The sequence below is a fragment of the Osmerus mordax genome, chromosome 28, assembly GCF_038355195.1.
Source record: "Osmerus mordax isolate fOsmMor3 chromosome 28, fOsmMor3.pri, whole genome shotgun sequence".
In the NCBI taxonomy this organism is placed as follows: domain Eukaryota; kingdom Metazoa; phylum Chordata; class Actinopteri; order Osmeriformes; family Osmeridae; genus Osmerus; species Osmerus mordax.
Window position 1 is genome coordinate 1,214,680 of NC_090077.1, and position 19,691 is coordinate 1,234,370.

At 47.8% G+C, this 19,691-nt stretch overlaps 1 protein-coding gene across 2 annotated transcripts; it reads left to right on the forward strand.

Annotated features, from left to right (window-relative positions):
• The first annotated feature begins 33 nt into the window (after positions 1-33).
• Positions 34-19,469, forward strand: adam9a (ADAM metallopeptidase domain 9a). Of its 2 annotated transcripts, XM_067231026.1 has the most exons (23): positions 34-432; positions 3,167-3,270; positions 5,166-5,224; positions 6,131-6,209; positions 10,547-10,623; positions 11,327-11,525; positions 11,705-11,770; positions 12,054-12,125; positions 12,489-12,658; positions 12,805-12,886; positions 13,006-13,139; positions 13,619-13,790; positions 13,924-14,016; positions 14,154-14,349; positions 14,570-14,675; positions 14,775-14,958; positions 15,408-15,488; positions 15,755-15,860; positions 16,014-16,155; positions 16,274-16,373; positions 16,673-16,702; positions 17,439-17,506; positions 17,614-19,469. In XM_067231026.1, the coding sequence occupies exons 1-23, from the start codon at positions 348-350 to the stop codon at positions 17,675-17,677; spliced, it is 2,469 nt and encodes an 822-aa protein (XP_067087127.1). In that variant the 5' UTR covers positions 34-347; the 3' UTR covers positions 17,678-19,469. The 2 variants fall into 2 exon arrangements, with proteins under 2 accessions (XP_067087127.1, XP_067087128.1); XM_067231027.1 differs by lacking the exon at positions 16,673-16,702.
• Positions 19,470-19,691: the final 222 nt, after the last annotated feature.

The following is a 19,691-nucleotide window of genomic DNA, read 5'->3' on the forward strand; positions in this document are numbered from 1 at the left end:
ATGCGCTGTATTATTCATTCTAGTCGGGTTCACGCTGGACTGTGCGACTCGTTTGAACCTAAACGGTGCTCGGTTCAAAAAAGATTAGTGATTCAGCATTAATGTTTATTATAAATACATTTAGCATGCGATACGGATGTACCTAAAAGACTTGAATAGTCATTAGTAATGTTATTGTATCTCTCATGGGTGAGAAATAGTTTTACCAATATGGCAATGTAATAATTGTTGGGGTAGGCTTTTTACAGTATGTGGAAAAGGCACTTCGTAATTGCTTGGAAGGCAACGCCTGGATAATAAGACGTACTTTCCGTTAAATCGGCTGCTTTGTTGACAGTTAGTCAAAAATGGGGATTACATTGTTTTCCCATCAGTGTTTTCAAATAGTGTGTCTCGTCGCTTTACTCAATGGAATCGGTGACTGCAGCGAAGGTGAGTAAACATATCGGCAGAATAGCCCATCCAGTTCAGCGGCTTCCCTTCTCGGCCACTCTGTAGCTGGCGAAAAGCATTCTAGAACTTGGCCAACTACTCGATACGTACGCGCAATTAATCCACACACTATTTCTGTAAACCATGTTACTATGCTGACTGTTTATATTGACAAACTATCGCCACTAGAGAAGCAAAGTGTAATGCAATATTTGTTTTACTCCCGCTCTGTTTGCATATTATATCGATGTGTTGGCGGGACTGTAATGTCAAACCGTGAACACATTTGTGTCGCTTATCTGTGTGATCGGAATGTTGTCATCTGTCACAAGTTGAGGTTCGAGGCAGTGCGATGTGAAGAGTTTATTTTGATCAATGACAATCTTTGAAACACCTTTCCAGTGTTTGTTCTGTCACGAAAAAGCTCCCAAACACGACGTGTTTAGCATTTGTTTGGTTGTACAAGGCTGGACACACATAAGAAGCTTATTAACTTCTCCTGGCTGGGTTTATGTAGGTTAATACTGATATCCTACAAATGGGTATGTCTGGGATTACATGTAACGGCTAATGTTTCCTCACGGTAAACTGCTGAATTCCTTCATTCCTGTATGTCATCCCTTCACTTTCATTTGTTCCATTTCGTGACTGCTGTACTCCCCCTCCCAGTTTCAGCAACAGAACTGAGTGCTAACAAAGGCCAAGTTGCTCCTCTGCTAGATAGGCTCGTTTGTGTTCAAGGTCCCTCCGCTCCCGTCTCTGGTCTGTTGTGAGTCTAATGTGGTTATGTCATGGTTTGTGAGTTTGTGGGTGACGGACAGAGCTCCCTACTGTATATCACTGTGACCTTGTTGTTCTTTGCTTAGTTAGAGCTATTGTGGAGCAGTCTGGGGTCATTAGACCAATGAGTCTTCCCCAATACCTCATCTCAATCGAGTTACCCTGAACACATCAGATCAATCGCATGAATCGACACAATTTCTGACCAAACAAGTCAGGTTTATCAACACAATTTCAGACCAGATCGATCAGGTTTACTTACACAAAAACATTTCTAAACATCATGTTTCTAAGAGCTAGGAGAAAACTAGGAGACAGGGTCTGGTGAATGATGTCTATAGTCTGTTCTGTTCTGGTGGCTATCATCTTCCAGACCCCTGTTCCTGATGTCTATCTGACTGACAAGGACTGCATTTTAACTCCACACCTCTATGTCTGGCCTCACAGAGATGTTTGGAAGTTGTGTGGATTTTGGACACGGCTTAAAAACTTCCTGACCAGTTGCTATGCTGTTATTTAAATTATGTCACCATATAGGCTAGTAACATACAGGCACACAGCCTTACAGGCTTACAAACATACAGCGCATATAGAAATTTCTTCTGTCAGCAATACTGTCCAACCATGTTAGCTTGAACAGGAGCCCTCGGTCTGTACAGGGGCTCTGCTGCTGGTTCTACTGTACGCACGTCCTAGTGAGACGCCAGGCAGGGTTCCCTGTGACGGCGTCTGCCCCGTCCTTGACCACACCAGCCTGCTGCAGCTCAGTAACACCAAGGCAGTGTGATTGACAGGCGTGTCGTTCCCTACGAGGAAGTAGGGACTCTTGGGGAATGGAGGGGAACCGGAGAGAATGCTGTTGGGTTTTTACAACCGATACGAGAATGATAGACTGTGTAACCTTCGTGTTTATGATTGATCTGACACCCCCCCCCACACACACACTTCACTCATCGTTTTATTCCATCATTTTGGTTTAGACATTAATTCTAGTTAGAAATTATGGTCGTGTACCTTGTATATTCTCTCGTTCGCCCCCTGTCTCTCTCGCTCCCCCTCTCTCTCTCTCTGTTTATTTCTCTATTTATCACGGGTGGCCTGGCTCAGATAAGGATGGAGAGAGGAGTTGTTTGCCCTCTGTGTTTGGGAAGGACATCCCCACTGTAGGGGTTGCTAGCATGCAGCTGGCAGCTGTGAACACCGCCCTAACAGGCTGACGTGCAGCTGGCACTGCCTCACACGAGGCTGGGATGAGGAGCAGGCAGGGGAGACCTGTAGGGTTCCAGATCGCCCTAGTAGCTGTGGCCCACATGATCTCCACAACATCTGAATAGCGATGAGGCATCAGGAAACTCACCCGTATGATTTAGAGATCTGCAGAGACAGGCGGCAGGGGTGCTGTGGAGGTGACCTGGAATAGAGCCACTGCTGGGTAGACCATGGCGATTGGCTGCCGGTCAGGTCAGCGTGTTTGGGAGGGGGGGGGGGGGGGAGGGGGAGGGGTAGGAGGGAAAGAGAGGTTGGAAGAGATGCGATGAGTCAGGGTTTAAAGAAAAGCTTTTTCCTGACTGGAGAGGATGCCCTGGCTGCTCCTCGCCACCTGGGCTTCACCCTAACCCTGCCTCGGGAATAATGCTGCTCTGGCCTCTGCAGTAAGCACCAAAAAGCACACTTATTGAATATTATTGTCTGTTGTCTTAACCTTTTGCCCTGGGGGAGGGGTTCCATAGCTAAACTTCCCCTGCTGTGGTTTTCTTCCATTTATTTTTCTCTCCTTTTGGAGTTTCCCCTTGTTTTCTATGAGGGTTTAGGTGGGATATCGGAAGTTATCTGAGAAGCTCCATGTGACATAACTTGGAAAAAATCTTGATCTACAACGGTAACAGTGTGTTAAAGGCATACTTTGTAAGCCGCCGGGCACATCGGATTCATAACCGTGCCGTTCCTGTCCTAGGGCCAAGCTCGTCACAGACGTCCCAGTTCTCGTCGTATGAGGTGACGGTACCCAGGAGGGTAGACAAGCATCGCAGGGATCTGGACTCCACCGAGGCTGAGCGGGTAAGTTACCACGGCAACTCAACCACACGTTCAGACCCCAGCTGTCTGGGCTCACGTCAGAAGGTCCTATCCCTCTCCCCACCACTCATACATGTTCTGCTATTGTTTTATCTCTCCACTCACATCTCTCTCCATGCCCCTTCTAGGACGTGATAACAAGGTTCTCTGCCACCTGTGGTCTCTGACCTCCGTAATAACAAACCTGAGCTGACAGACAACAGTTCCCACTTCCTCTGAGCTCAAACAGCCTCTTATTAAAACCAAACATTAGGCCCTCCAGTGTGACTCCCAATGTGCATTGACCAAGCATTCACATGTGGTTGTAATTGGTATGCGATGAGGTCACAAGTAGCAGAATGCATGTTGGAGGTGGTCTGTGTTCTAGAGTCAGAACTGGGGGATGGTTCTGGAGGTAAGCATGTTTGTGTCTCTCCTACCCCCCTCCCCTGTCCTGGCAAGCACGTTCAAACATGTTCTGACACTCACACATCCACACACACACACACTCACACACACACACAAACACACACACACACTGACACACGTCCACACACACACATGTCCACACACACACACATCACACCCAGCCAGACCTCCTCCTGGGGGAGTGGGTGAAACGTGAGAGGAAGAAGGGAGTGGAGGAGTGTGAGGGTTTGTTCAAACAAAGAGGCTCTGCTGTGGCCTAAACTGGAGCCTCGTTTCAGAAGAAACCGGAAACCTTCGATGATGCGAGCATTCCTGTAGTGACGAGGGCTGTAGGGGTAGGTTAAGGAACAGACAGCAGGAACATGTATTGTCAAGAGACCACTGGCACATCCCCTTTAAAAATGATCACCAGGGCAAGGCTAGTGTTGGCATAAAGGGTGAACATCCCCTTTAAAAATGATCACCAGGGCAAGGCTAGTGTTGGCATACAGGGTGATGAATGTTTTTTCCTCCACCCATGTTCAAACGAAACCTACACCCTTGATGAAGGGATTGTTGGCCTTGGCCTAGACCCCCATTGGTGCCCAGTGTCTGGGACACATCACCAGGCCAGAGGGTGTTCCTGGGTGGAGCCTGTGTACAGTGTATTGCTGTGTACAGTTGGGGCCTGGCAGCCCTTCTCCAGCTGCTCAGGAACCCGCTGTTACACAATCCCCCCCCACCCCCTTCCTTCCCCCCTCCACCCTCCTACCCCCATCCTCCCACTCCCTTCCTGCCCCCCTCCTGTCCCCCTCCTGCCCCTTGGCTGTCATACCTGCTGGATGGCACAAGCAAACAAGGATCTCCTCCCCTCGTCATCTCTCACTCCCTCTCAACCTTTCCTCTCTCTATCTATCTCTCTCTCTCTCTCTCTCTCACACACACACACACATACACACTCACACACACTCACACACACTCAGCCGTGCTAATTGAGCCGTGATATGATCTAGGGGCTGCAGCTGCTCTCCAGGGTTACTCGTATCAGTCCCCAGCTCTACCTCTCCCTCCCTCTCTCCTCCACGTCTATCATCCTCTCTTCACAGCCTTCCTATCTCCTCTCACCTGCTTTCCTCTCTCCTCTCTCTCCCCTTTTTCCTTCCTCTGCTTATTAGCCCTCCTCTCTCCACTCTTGTCTTTCTCTCTTTCTCCACAGCAATCCTCCTCTTCTCACCTGCACCCTTTACTGTTCTTGAGTGTCTGTTTCTGCCTTGACAAAAACAACTCACTCCTAAATTAGGTGTTAATCTATGTGATTACCTAGGATGTGGGATTTGGTACTGGCTTTGACCCCAGTTTTAATTACTGCAGCCTGGTTGTGAACCGTGTAAAGGAACGTAACGTTACCATGCCGGTCCCTACACAGCCTCTAAAGCAGTCCAGTTATTTCCTTATGATTGACAGGTCATGCTGGTCCTCTGTCTCTCCAGGTGTCCTATGTAATCAGTGCCCAAGGCGAAGAGCATGTCGTCATATTGGAGAAAAACGAGTAAGTTGTTCTCTCTCCTCTCCCTTCCTCTCCTTCCCTCCCCTCTCTTCTCCCCTCCTCTCTCCTCTCCTCTCTCCTCTCCCCTCATCTCCCATCCTCTTCTCTCCCGTCCTCTCAAGCAAAGCTGATGTGTTCCAGATGTTGTGCAATCCTCAAGGACAGAACCAGGCACAGACTGCAGGGGCCAGACTCCTGCAGAAACAGTTGATCACAGGGGTTAGAGGGGTCACAGGACGACATGCCTGAAAACATTATATACTTGATCTCAATGATATGCTGCCAGTTGTCTGTTAAGTGAATCGAAACTGACTTCCAGTCCCAGTATCCTCTGGGACTGTCGGGAACATTGTCATGCCATCATTTTATCTAAAGATTTCAACCCGGTAAACTTGGAATAGTTCAAGAGTGAAAGACAGAGGGACAGTGAAGAGACAGAAAGAGAGGGGTTAAGCAGTAAAAAGGGAGAGAGAAACAAGAGTCCTAGGTGACCAACTGGGGGTAACAAACACTGCAAAGACACAGTCTGTCTTCACCATCCTCCTCTCTGCTACCATGGAGAACTTAAACACTGTTGCTTTGGTCACCCAGCTTGAAATCTCCTGTTTTGTATACTTGTATTTGAATACTGTCTCTGAGAATGTGGCTTCGCTCTGGAGCCTCGTACAATGGAACACTCTGCAGTTGACACCCAGTCAGCCTGTGGATGACTAGGCTGTGTGCAACGCTCAAATAAAACCGCTGCCTCTAATAGCCCGTCGGCTCTTTGATGTTGCTTAAGCCTGGTTTCTCTATTTAAGAATGTGATTTTGTAATCTATATACCCAGCCTGCTCTCGTAGGGTAGCTGTTGTGGCACAAACAGTGAGCTGTCATACTCGCTTCTCAGGTTGTTTGTTGTTCGTTCCAGACTCCTACTTCCTGAGGACTTCACAGTGTACACCTACTCTGAGGGTGGGACGTTATTCACGCAGCGACCCTCCATGCAGGTGAGACACAGCACAAACCTTCCCTCCGCGGGTCCACACTGCCAAACAGCACAGTAAGACACGGTTTGGACTGCACGACCGCGACCTCCTCCTCTGCAGCTGTGTGCTTTGCCACTGAGCTATTTATTTAGTCATTTAGCAGGCGCGCCTATCCAGAGTGACTTACAGTAAGTACAGAGACATTCTCCCCGAGGCAAGTAGGGCGAAGTGCCTTGCCCAAGGACACAACGTCATGTGCACGGCCGGGAATCGAACCGGCAACCTTCTGAGTAATAGCCGGATTCCCTAACCGCTCAGCCATCTGACTCCCCATCTGACGAGCTATACTCTTCCTGGGAACATGCGTACAGTGTTTCTAAAGCTTGAATGACGGCACAGTATGAGCTGCATACGGTCTAATGCACTGTGTCTCTAACATGCTCTCCGACTTCACCCGGCTGGCTCGCCAACTCACACTTGTACTCCGACACTGCTCCGTATGTGCGGGCCTAACCAGTCAAATTAGATAATTTGTTGATGCACCTGCCTCCTCTAAAACCTTTTAAAGAAACAAGTCTGCTGCACAGTCCCAGTCTAGGGGTGGAGGGGTTGGATAAAGCGGAGATGGTCTAATATCTGTTACACCTCGGTGAAGGAGATATCCTATGGCCTGGAAACACACAAAGAGCTACTTGCTCAGTTTCCCAGATGATATCATTATGTTGCATTCATTCTCCTGGCCTTCTAAACAGCCATGCGTTGAGCTGTGCCAGGATGGTGGACTTGCCCCTGCTGTCTCTGTAATGAAGGGTCTCTGGCTTTCTACAGCTTCAGGTGCGCCTCTCAACGGGTCACTGAGAGGTCGTGATTGCTATCATGACATTTATTTTCCTTTGTCGTTATCTCAGTGACACAGTGTCCCCAGACAGACAATTACAGAAGAGATCTGTGGATCAGGAAGAAAGGACTGCTGTCCTGCAGCCTTGTCACAGGTGTGATTCATGACTAACGGGAAACGCCCTTCAAACTTGTGAGTGTAAGCAGATGCAGAGTGATGATGAGTAAACATTTGATGTCTCTCATGGGGTTTTAGGACTGCTAGTTACAGTGGAAGGAAATGTTTGGATTTGTTTTTGATTGACAAATGTTGAAATTAAGCTGCTGTAAGCCTCACTGTATGGGACGGTCTTTCTCTAATTGGACTGTAGTACCATCTCTTGTGGTTTTGACGAACATGCTTGATCCGTTGAGATGTGTGTGTGTGTGTGGGTATGAATTTGGATAGGTTTGTGTGTGTGTGTGTGTGCACTTCAACCTCAATCTGGAGAGAAGGGGATTTCCAGTATTTCATCTCTAAACTGGCAACCGTCCTTCACGGAAATGCAGACAGAAATCTTCCAGCTTGAACATCATCTTCATTTCCACTCCATCTGCTGTGCTTGGAGAACACACTGGCCGGGACACAGATGGAGCTTACATTACCATGCTGCTGGTGAAGTGAAGGAATCCAAATGCTTGGCTGTTGATGCTGGTTTGGACGTGCGGGGGGGGGGGGGAGGGGGATGTGGAAAAAGCTTTTATTATTAAATATATATATAATATATAATATATTAAAGAGTTAAAAATTAAATATTGATGCTTTCCCAGTGCCCAGTGCTTCTAAACACATTGATTGGACATATCACACACAACTGTCGGATAAGTATCAAGTAGCTTTAAGACTTGAGGAGTGACGCTGTGTGTGTCTGAGAAGAAAAGGGAGAGAAAGAGAATGCTGCCTCTCTCAGGACTTGTTTATTCAATCCCAGACTCTCTCCTAGAACATGAAATATGATGACCGTTTGCCTACCACGGCCGAGTCCCCTGTGTTCAGTAAGCGCGCTGATATTTCCTGTATATCCGTCTTTCTGTGTGTGTGTGTTGTCTTTTCCATGGTGTTCTCCGAGGGGAATGCTCGCTCCACAACCAGACTTTTGCAGCTCATTGCGTGTGGCAGAGTTGATGAAATGGCCCAAAACAAAACATTGTAGGCCTCGGGACCAGGGTTAGGTTTCTCACCTCCAGCTCCACAGACTGTGTGAAACCTACTGTGCGTGGTGAGAAGAGGACTTGTAAATGACAGTTGAGATTTGATTCAGTTAGCGAATGCTTTTATTCAAAGCCACAGTAACTGGCTGAAACTAAGTTATAAATGTCGTTGAATACTTTTTACACATTTATTATATTGAGTTTTCACACGCTTGTCACATCATGACCTCCTAACAGCCCCACATTACCCACAGACCCACATGCACATTCCATGCATCTCATCTCTGCTGAGGCCTTATGGTTCTCCGATGCTGCAGATGTGTTCAGGTTGATGGTTGAAACTGGGCTAGTGGTTTGTTCCTGTCCTGTCTGAGGGAGGCGGTCTGTTGCAGGGGCAGACAGAGCTTGTGTGGTATGTGGCATTAGAGCTCTGGAGAATGAGTCACGTCGGAAACTGTTGCTGTCTAAGTGTCTGCTCATAAATGTGTAAGCAAAAACTGGCTTTTGGTTTTTATGGAGGTTGCATAGATATTTTTAACTTGGTTTTAGACAGTTTCTCCCACATCTTTCTCTCTCTTTCTTTCTCTTTCTTTCTCTGTCTCTCTCTCTCCATTTCTACACTGCACTTCCTTATTTCTCCTCTCACTTCCCTTCTTCCCTCCTCCACCATCCTCTGCTCTAAGCCTCTCAGTTCTGGTCCTCACAGAGACCAAACGGACAGAGTCAGCTATCCCACAATGCACCTGCTGCTGGCATCACGGGCGTGTGTCGGCAGAGGACAGGGAAGGACGAGGAGCCGCTGGTCCAGAATCAGAGAAAAAGAAGCAGGCTGGATCTCCCTGTCCCGTACTTCACCCCTAAGCCAGTTATCACGCTGTTTGACTTTCCTTGTTAGCCTCCATTTGGTACCGACTGGGTCAAGCTGTACCCTGTGGAGGATGTCTTTTGAGAACTATTCTAGCCTGACCCAAAGAGATCCAGTCCTCCTTTGTTTGCGCAGCCTTGCTGTTTCAGACCACTATGCCTTTCTCTTCCTGGTTGGTCTCCATCTGAGCCCGGCTTCAGTAATCCCGCCTCGAGACATTCTTATCAGTTGTGGGATCTGTTGCATTGTTGATCTGAACTAGGTTGATGTAACCTCATCTTGAACCCAGGTCCCTGGGTTCCTCTGCATCGTGATGAGCAAGACCGCTGCTGGGAAACAGACAGGGGAGGAAGTGGTTTCTCAAGACACGAAGCTGGGAAATCTGCGTTCGACTCCGCCCGCACACACACACACTCTAATATACACACACACACACTCTAATGCACACACACCCTCTAATAACAGGAAGTGCTTTATAAGACCCTGTGGGAGTTGTGGAGGAAGTGTGTGTGACTCGTCTCGTCCGAGCAGAGAGATACGCATCTTCCTGTCAGCAGTCAGCCTTCCTGGACGTGTGACAGGACCGCTGTGATGTCATGACTCTGCTCTCACTTTGGCAGCTCTCTCTCCCACACACACTCTCACACCCACACACACTTTCTCTTGCACACACACACACACTCGTTCACCCCGGCGTGTTCTTTCCCAGAACAGAGAGCTTCAGTGTAAAGCCTTGTTATGTCACCAGCTCTCTGGGACTGTGGGAGAGAGGCAGCCTGGTAATTGAATGTGGTAAATATTGTCTTGATTAGCCGATTAGTGGATAATGGACTCAACAGAAGGTTCGCTGAACAAAGATGGACGCCCTCTCTCATCCCGCTCCCACATCCATCTGTCTCTGCAGCTTGCTAGTTCTATGGCTTCAGGTCGGGTGTGTGAGACCGCACATGTGTGTGTGTCTAATTGCGGGGTGTAGCAGCTGGGGTCTTCTTGGTAAATGAGTCTTCCTGCCTCCTTAGTTGGCCCTGTGCCACACCAGCGTCGATAGGATGACACGGGACCAGGAAGCCTGTGGTCGGTCAGGCAGCTCCAGCCCTCCAGATTAAAGTATTTATAGACCAGAGTTAATTGGTGAAAGTAGACAAGGTGTCGTTGCCTTAATGTTCAGACTAGATCAAGCCTGCGATGAGCTCTTCAAGCTAATTCTTTTACATGTGACAGAGCTGTGGGGCTAAATCCCTTAGGTCTTGCTATTGTTAGAGAGACTGCCTAGAGAGTTGGACTCAGGCAGGTAGGTCTTAAAGGCGTGGCCCTCACCTGTTCTCAGGAATGGGGGGGGGGAGCAGTCGTGCAGCTTGTTAGAAGATTCCGTCCCGTGTGTGTTTGTGGAATCTCTCTCCTCCCCCTCTCCTGACTAATGAGGCTGTCAGTACTCTGACCCCTGTTCTCTCCTCCTCTGTTCCAGGACCACTGTCAGTACCGGGGTTACGTCCTGGACCAGGAAGGCTCCTCCGTAGCCATGAGCATCTGCAACGGTCTCAGGTACACCAAGACTCTCAGAAACGCTGGCGTTCTCCATCCCGGGCCAACCTGTCACGGAGTCCTGAGCGATGGGAATTATGTTTGACGTTGTTGAAAAGTGTTTGCTACCAGCCATGAGGGTCGGGAGTGGCATGAAGGATTCCGGCGATTTTCCCTCTCTCGCGCGCTTTCACCTCTCTCTAACTCTATCAAACTCTCTCTCTCACACACACACACTGTCTCTCTATCCGTCTCTTTTACTTCTCTCTCAGTCTCTCTCTTCCCACTCTCCTTCTGCCTGTTCCAGTCCTCTGCTGTGTTATAGCCGTCCAGTGAGCAGTTCCAGCTCTGCTCCCTATCTCTCTCAAGGACAGTGGGATTCCTATTAATAGCGGTAGTGTTCAGCAGTAATGAGTCACAGCAGAGTAGCAGAGCCACAGACCAGGGCTAGTGATCGCTGCCTCGTCCCTGGTGATGCTGATCCCACTCTCTAATTAGTGGCTTCAGTCTGCAGGTCGTTATGTAAAACGGTTCGTAATTTGTAACGTGTTTGGTATGCTTTTTATCGGCGCTGCACAGTGCTTGCGTGTGATCTGCCGGTAGGGCATCCCTCACAAACACTCCCAAATGTACCGACTGCCTTACACACCCACACACACACACACTGCTCACCACAAACTGTAAAATAAAGTTGTGATGTCTGACCTATGTGTCTGTTCTACAGAGGCGTTCTCCATATGGGAAATTCCAGCTATGGCATCGAGCCCCTGGAGTCCTCCTCAGCCAATCAGCACCTGTGGTACCGGCTAGAGGATGTGAGGTCACAACCGCTGGTGTGTGGCACGCCTCACACTGAGCATGCTCACACTGATGAGCACACCCACTCTGACACACACAGAGAGACTGTCAGCCACCACCTGAGGGTAAGTAACCCCCTCCACACACACACACACACACACACACACACATACATACATACACACACACACACATACACACACACACACACACACATACACACACACACAGATGAGTAACATTGAGTTTTATACAGTATGTTTTTAAACCCCATTGTGTGTGTGTGTGTGTGTTCATTCTACAGAGAAAGCGTGCTGTGCTTCACAAGACCCACTACGTGGAGCTCCTGCTGGTGGTGGACAACGAGAGGGTGAGCAGAGTCTTCTGGTGCTGTCCAGCCTTCTAGAAGACAACCTTCCCCTAAACTTAGCCCCCAGATCACGTGGTTCAGTTGTCCTGATGGAAATCTCCATGGAGCTAGTAGTCATGGCGTCCTGACAACACTTACCCTCTCTCTCTCTCTCGCTCTCTCTCTCTCTCTCTCTCTCTCTCTCTCTCTCTCTCTCTCTCTCTCTCTCTCTCTTTCTTCTATTTACCCTCCCTCCCTTCTTTTCCTCATATTTTCCTCCTCCTCCATTTCACCCTCCTCCTAGTTCATCTATATGCACAGGAACCAGACAGCTGTGAGAGCAGAGATGGTCCACTTGGCCAACTTCATTGACAGTGTAAGTACTCTTCACACACACACAAACACTGGACAGCCATATTGATGGTTTCATCCCACACACACACACACACACACACACACAGTATATGGCGATAGAGACAGTGTGAGGTTCCCTTCACAAGCACTCGGGCACATTCAGAAACACGGGACAAAATTCTTTTCAGACAGCAGAAGAAAGCCAGAACCTCAACATTAAACAGTTGAGCAACAGAGTCTGTTTTTTATAATCCATCTTCTCTCTGTCTCTCTCTCTCTATCACTCACTCTCTCTTTCTCTCTTCTTTTACAATACTTTCACTCTCTCTCTCTCTCTCTCTCTCTCTCTCTCTCTCTCTCTCTCTATCTCTCTGCACCATATTAGATGTATGTGGAGTTGAATGTGCGGATCGTGCTGGTGGGCCTGGAGATCTGGTCCCACCAGAACCCCATCAGCACCGAGGGCGGCGCGGGGGAGGTCCTGACCCGCTTCACCCAGTGGAGGGAGCAGGAGCTGGTGCCACGGCGACGACACGACAGCGCCCAGCTCATTCTGTTAGTCCCACGGCCGTGCGCACGCACAAACATGCACTCAAACGCCAGTACACAGCTGTATGAATCAGACTGAACACTGTACACAAACATAGATGTAGCTGCAGAGGGTAACGCCTGTCTGTTCTCATGTTGGTGCGTGTGTCCAGGAATAAGAGTTTTGGAGCGACAGCAGGCATGGCGTTCGTGGGCACGGTCTGCTCACGGAGTCACGGAGGAGGGATCAACGCGGTACGCAGCTTCCTGTCGCTCTCTCCCTTCCTCAGAATGATCTGATTAGAACGAGGTGACATGTTGACTTGATGGGTTAGTAGTTAGTAAGTATGTGCTGCTGTTTGCCGTCTCGCCAGTTCACCAACAACAACATCCCCGCGTTCGCGTCCATCGTGGCCCACGAGCTGGGGCACAACCTGGGCATGAACCACGACGACGGGCGGGAATGCCACTGTGGAGTCCCCTTCTGCATCATGAACTCAGGAGCCACGTGAGTTCACACACACAATGAAACACACACATACACAATGAAACACACACACTCTTACACACACACACAATGAAACACTCATACACACACACACACACAATGAAACACACACACTCACACACACACACAATGAAACACACACACTCACACACACACAATGAAACACACACACTCACACACACACAATGAAACACACACACTCATACACACACACACAATGAAACACACACACTCACACACACACACACAATGAAACACACACACTCATACACACACACACAATGAAACACACACACACACACAATGAAACACACACACTCATATACACACACACACAATGAAACACACACACAATGAAACACACACACTCACACACACACAATGAAACACACCCACAATGAAACACACTCACACACACACAATGAAACACACCCACAATGAAACACACACGCTGATGCTAACTTTCGCTTTCCTTCCAGCGGTTCGCGCAACTTCAGCAGCTGCAGTGCTGACGATTTTGAGAAAATGATCCTGAACTCGGGAGGAAACTGCCTGCTGAACATCCCGCGGCCGGACGAGGCCTACAGCGCCCCCTTCTGTGGAAACAAGCTGGTGGACGTAGGAGAGGAGTGTGACTGTGGCTCAGACAAGGTCAGGAGCTAACGAGACACAATGAGAGTTCCACATGGACAACATGTAATCATTTGAGGCCGTACGTGGGTCCTGACGTGTGTCTCTTTCTGTGTGTGTTTGTGTGTGTGTGTGTGTGTTTGTGTGTGTCCAGGAGTGTGAGAAGGACCCCTGCTGTGAGGCAAAGACATGCAAGCTAAAGTCCGGGGCTCAGTGTGCCTTCGGAGCATGCTGCAAGAACTGCCAGGTAACCTAGCAACAAACCAGTAGAACCACTTCAACTGATAATAACACTCCAGCACTCAAGAAAAAGCAAGAAAAATGGAAAGTAATTCCATTATTCTCATGAATTGTTCTCGTATTTCCCCCCTCCCTCCTCTCCAGTTCCTGCCTGGGGGGGCTGTGTGTAGGGCCAGTAACGACGACTGCGACCTGACGGAGTACTGTAATGGCTCCTCAGCCCTCTGCCAGAACGATGTCTTCAAGCAGAACGGCCATCCCTGCCGGGACCAGAAGGCATACTGCTACAACGGAAAGTGCCAGCACTACGACGGGCAGTGCCAGGCCATCTTCGGGTCCAGTAAGTTACTTCTACCCCTGTTTTCCTCTGGTGTGTTCTGTTCTTCTTTCTCATGGACACAGTGCTGTGGGGAGTTTTTTTTTACCTCAGTTAAATAGACTGTATTTTGATTTAAAAAAATAGTATTCCGTACACTAACCTCTCTGTCTCTCTCTCTGTCTCTCTCTCTCTCTCTCTCTCTCTCTCTCATATTCTATTAATTTATCTCCCCCACCCCTAGAGGCCAAGGCAGCTCCAGAAACATGTTTTCAAGATGTCAACTCCAAGGGAGATCGCTTTGGAAATTGTGGCTATCAGACTTACGGCTACAAGAAATGCGAGAAAAAGTACCGTGAGAGAGGAGAGAATCTGGCCGCAGTCTGAATCTGTGTCTCTGAGTATGTAAATCAACATGTGTGTGTGTGTGTTGACGTGTGTTGTCGTAGAAACGCCATGTGTGGGAAGCTACAGTGTTCCAACGTGCAATCGGTGACGGTGTTTGGCATCGAGCCGTCCATCATCCAGACGCCCATCTCCGGGACCAAGTGCTGGGGCGTTGACTTCCTGTTGGGTTCCGACGTCCCCGACCCTGGCATGGTCAACGAGGGCACCAAGTGTAAAGAGAACCAGGTGCCTGACCCCTGACCTCTGACCCCTTAACCCCCTAACCCAAACTCCAACTCCAGAACTGCCATTGGTCAAGTTATATAAAATATGTATATTGTATATACAGTATATATTATCTGTACTTGTATCTTATTACAACCTGGGCATGAACCGCGAGCAATAAAATGGTATTTATGAACAGATACAAAGGCATTAGCTGGTTTACTGATTGTAAGTAACATAAGCAAATAGTAAATCTTCAGGATTTCTCCCACACGGTCCAGAGGCATGGTACACACTGAGGAGTGTGGATCCCAGCATTCCCTGATCTCACTTCCTGTCTGCAGAGGCATGGTACACACTGAGGAGTGTGGATCCCAGCATTGCCTGATCTCACTTCCTGTCTGCAGAGGCATGGTACACACTGAGGAGTGTGGATCCCAGCATTCCCTGATCTCACTTCCTGTCTGCAGGTCTGTCTGAACTACGAATGCAGGAATGCAAACGTTCTCAATTACGACTGTGATGTTGAGAAGAAATGCCATGGCCATGGGGTAAGTCAAAGATGTACAGTATAGATAGATGTGTCTCCTAGATACAGTGTTAATCTTACACAATACTCGTATACAGTGTGTATACAGTATATATAGACCAGGGGAGGAGTCTCATAGACATACTCTATATATAGGGGCCAGGGTTAGGTTTCATAGACGTAAATACATGTAGATGAGGTAAACATGTTTCCATTCTATTTCTATGATTATGGGTGTTCTACCAGGTATTCATCTTTCTCTCTCTCTCCCTCCCTCTCTCACCACAGGTGTGTAACAGCAACAGGAACTGTCACTGTGACAACGACTGGGCCCCACCTTTCTGTGAGGTCAAAGGTTACGGGGGCAGCATCGACAGCGGCCCAACGTGGAACGGTGAGTTTAAAGCACCCAGGGGTCTCCCAGGGAGCACTCCAGGGGCTCACTAACATTCCTTTGGTGTTTGTACTTTGTACTTTGCTGACTCTATCGATTTGGTTTTGTTACTGTTGTGTCCTCCGTGATTCATGTCTACCCTCTTTGTCCCAGACAAGGACACGTCCACCAGGGACGGGCTGCTGGTCTTCTTCTTCCTGGTTCTTCCTCTCATGGCTCTCTGCGCCTTCGTCTTCTTCAGGAGGAACGAGCTGCAGAGGCGCTTTTGCAGGAGGAAGAGGTCGCAGGGCTTCGAGTGAGTGGATCACGTGACACGTCACGCCCACCTCTGTTCTGCCCTCTCTCTATCACACGATACGTTGACTGACACTTCCACGCTCCAATGGCATTGCTTGTTCTGTTTTTTTCTGCAGGGCTAATAGTCAACCTCTAGCCAATCCTGGCAGAGGCCCGCCTCCTAGAGGGAACCCCCCTCCGAGGGGTGGCAACACCAACAACATCGTCAAGGACGGGGTGAGGCGACTCGCTGGTTTGCGAACACACACACACGCCTGCATGTGTAGTCTCAGAAACAGCTAACCATGTAACGCTCTCAATCAAAACATGTGTTTAACTGAGAGCCGACCCAACTAAGATTAGTCAACTTACCAACATCTCCAGCTCTCTGCTATGACTGTGACTGACATCGTATCAAAAGAACATCGTCCGAAGCCAAAGCCTCAGATTGGACTTGGCCTTCTGTTCGGTGGTGTGTAGTTGTGTGTAGTAATGCTGAATCGTGACAAATCTCCGTCTTCTCTCCCCCTACGAAGCTTCATGCCAAGTTTTTACCACCCGAGGAGGTAAACACACCTCTCCCATCCTCCTGCCCCGTCTCCTGGCCCTCTTGTCTGCATCTGTCTGCTCAGGCTCTCTGGGCGTCTAGTTTCGCTGCTCCTATCGCTGCTACCGCCTCTTCACCTTTCAGATTGACTCTGTTTCAATTAGCCATCGTGGGATGGATTTGATTGGCTACGGTTGGGGGGGGGGGGGGGGGGCTGTAGGAAGCATGCAGTTGTCCTGTATCCACTAACCGACGCCCATACTAACCAAGGTTACGTACCTCCCTAACCCAACCATAGAGATGAACGCGGGATTAATCTCTATGATTCGACTGTGGGTGCGTTTGATTTCCATTGCACCATTCCCTCCCTCTCCGTCTGTATGGCCAATGGCTACCTCCTCCTTTTCTTTGTGGAAAAATGCACAACTCCTATTCTCCATTTTCTGGAAAATGAACAACCCTTATTCTTCATTTCCAGGGTTGTGGATTTTGTTATGTATGGATTGACTTTTATCCATCATGTGAAATCACCACTTTGTTGTTGCTCTAGACAGCCGACATTATAATCACAGTAAATGAACTTCCTGACGGTCATGTACATTTCTGGGGACCAAATCTCTATGTTCATAATGCATATACAGTACATTATAGTTTATATCCATCTTTGGAGAAACAATATTAGTGTCATAGGACAGGTTTAAGTGATTATTGTGCCGAGAGTAATTTGTTGTGGTTTTTCATGTTGTTGTTTACAGGTGGTTCAGACAAGCAGGACAGCCTCAGTTCCAGCTTATGCTGCAAGGCCTCCTCCTCCACTTCTTGGGTAAATAATGACTCGACATTCCCACAGTATTCCCCTTTATCAATTAGTACATTACATCTTTTCTGTGTGTGTGGTGTTAACACACTACTGATTTTGTCGTCCAATAGAAGACCATCTGCTCCTTCTTCACAACTAGTGCCTCAAAGAGCCGCCCCCCCACCTCCTGTCTAACCAATGGGAGATGGGTGTCTGTCTAGTGGGGCGAGCTAGTCCCACCAAACACCCCAACCTCACAACATACAACCCATCTACAGAACAGCACTCTGCCAAACCCCTGATGGGAAATGCAGTCTTTCGACCACGACACACTTCCTACAATACAGCGCTGAACCCTGACGATCTCCTAACGAACCATCATGAACCCTAATGAACCGTGTTACTGAGCTGGACCAGGTCTGACTTCCCGGTGTTAGACAGGAAACTGAGCTTCGGTAGGAGTGGGAACACTTCTTCCTCCTCTCACTCTCTCTCTCTCTCTCTCTCTCTCTGTCTCTCTGTCTCTCTGTCTCACAGCACTGTCAAAGGAACGTAACTCTAACCCCAGATCTCTGGCAGGGCAGGTACAAGACAGTCTGGCCGTAAGCTTGGTGTGTCTGTACAAGAACACCGTCTGCAGATACAGCTGGATGCTGTGGTGGGAGTGTACACTGCCTGTGTTCCACCCTACTCCTCAAACCCAACAGTTTTATTATGTCCAGAATGACGTTTTAACTTTTAGTTTCTAATCAACCTCTACTCATTAGTCCAGGGATCTTCCGGATATGTAATGTACTATGTAACATGTTGTATTTTTTTACAGTCACACAGGAAACCAATATCACTGAACACCCCTTAGATCTTAAACCTAGGCCACACTATGTAAACCTTTTGTTTCTACATTTAATTGCAAAAGTTTGAATTTGACAGCGATTTGCAAAATGTGTGCAATACTTTGAGAACATAATAGGTTGCTCTGACAACCTTTCGATGCATCTGACCTCGTTGAAAGTTGCGGAACCTTAACTGGTTTCATCAACTAGACAATCTTAACCATACATTAGGTAGTGAACGTACCTGGATCTGTTCATAAACAAATTTGAGTTTCTGACACAGTCAAGATCCTATTCCAATGTTGCAGTTTTTGCAGCCAACAGATTGTATAGAAGATGGTTGGTTTGTTTTATTTGCCAATGAACTATTACCTATGTAGGTATCAAATCAATTCTACTTATTGAACATGTTTTTTAATGATTGTGATACGTTATGTGAATCCACTATTACCTTTTGACTGTGGTTTGGTGTATCCTTGATTTCTTTGAGCAAAATGATATAACCCCCATATATGGACATGTATTTTTCCTATGAAGGGCTATACAGTAACACCACAATTATCCTGACAACATGCCATAACTATACTGTTGGGATATACATCATAGTCACGTGCTTCCAGTTTAGGTGAGTGAGGCTATGCCTCTGGGAAAGACACAAGTCTGACTCAAGTGCCTCTACTCTACTCTCACCATGAACACGCCATCCCACAGTAATATGGCAATACTCCACCGAATGATCCCTGATGGTGCATAAAAACACAATCCAGCTTCCAAGACGCCATCTTCTTCTGAAAACAGACTTCGCCTTGTGCCATACAGTTACAAAACACGCGGAAGAAGATTCAAACATTGTGTGTTTTGTTTGAGGGTGTACATAGGACCGTTTGCCTCTGCACATTTAACATTTGATGTTTGCAGGTTGTTAACTGTAAATGTATGATATATCATCAGTATACACAATGAATGGATTACGTGGTTAGCCTGATTGCACTGCTTCCCTCCCCCTTTAATCCTCCATGTCCTCTATATGACGAGATGTTGTGTGAGCTGTATATAGTTGAATGACACTTGAGTCACGTGAGACTTGGCTGCTCAGACTGAATAAGGGTGGTGATTTTTGGTTATTAAATTCAAATAAATGAAACCGACTGAGATCTTGATTTTTCATGTCTCTTCATTTGGCATTACACAATACTACACTAGGTCTAATTATATTTATTTATTTATTTTGGGGGGGGGGCGGTTGGCAGCATGAATAACTGACATTAACAAACATGTAGCCTATACTAGTATTAGATTTACACTGCAGACAAAGTAGATTGCCGAGTTATTGATACTTCCTGTGTATCCATTCTTCTGAAACAATGACGCACACT

What these genes read in the sequence shown, in the direction of transcription:
- adam9a (XM_067231026.1), top strand. Translation starts at nt 348, where the DNA reads ATGGGGATTACATTGTTTTCCCATCAGTGTTTTCAAATAGTGTGTCTC. An exon ending in AGCATCTGCAACGGTCTCAG is followed by an intron (nt 10,624 to 11,326) that starts GTACACCAAGAC and finishes TCTGTTCTACAG; the next exon opens with AGGCGTTCTCCATATGGGAA. An exon ending in AAGAGGTCGCAGGGCTTCGA is followed by an intron (nt 16,156 to 16,273) that starts GTGAGTGGATCA and finishes TTTTTTCTGCAG; the next exon opens with GGCTAATAGTCAACCTCTAG.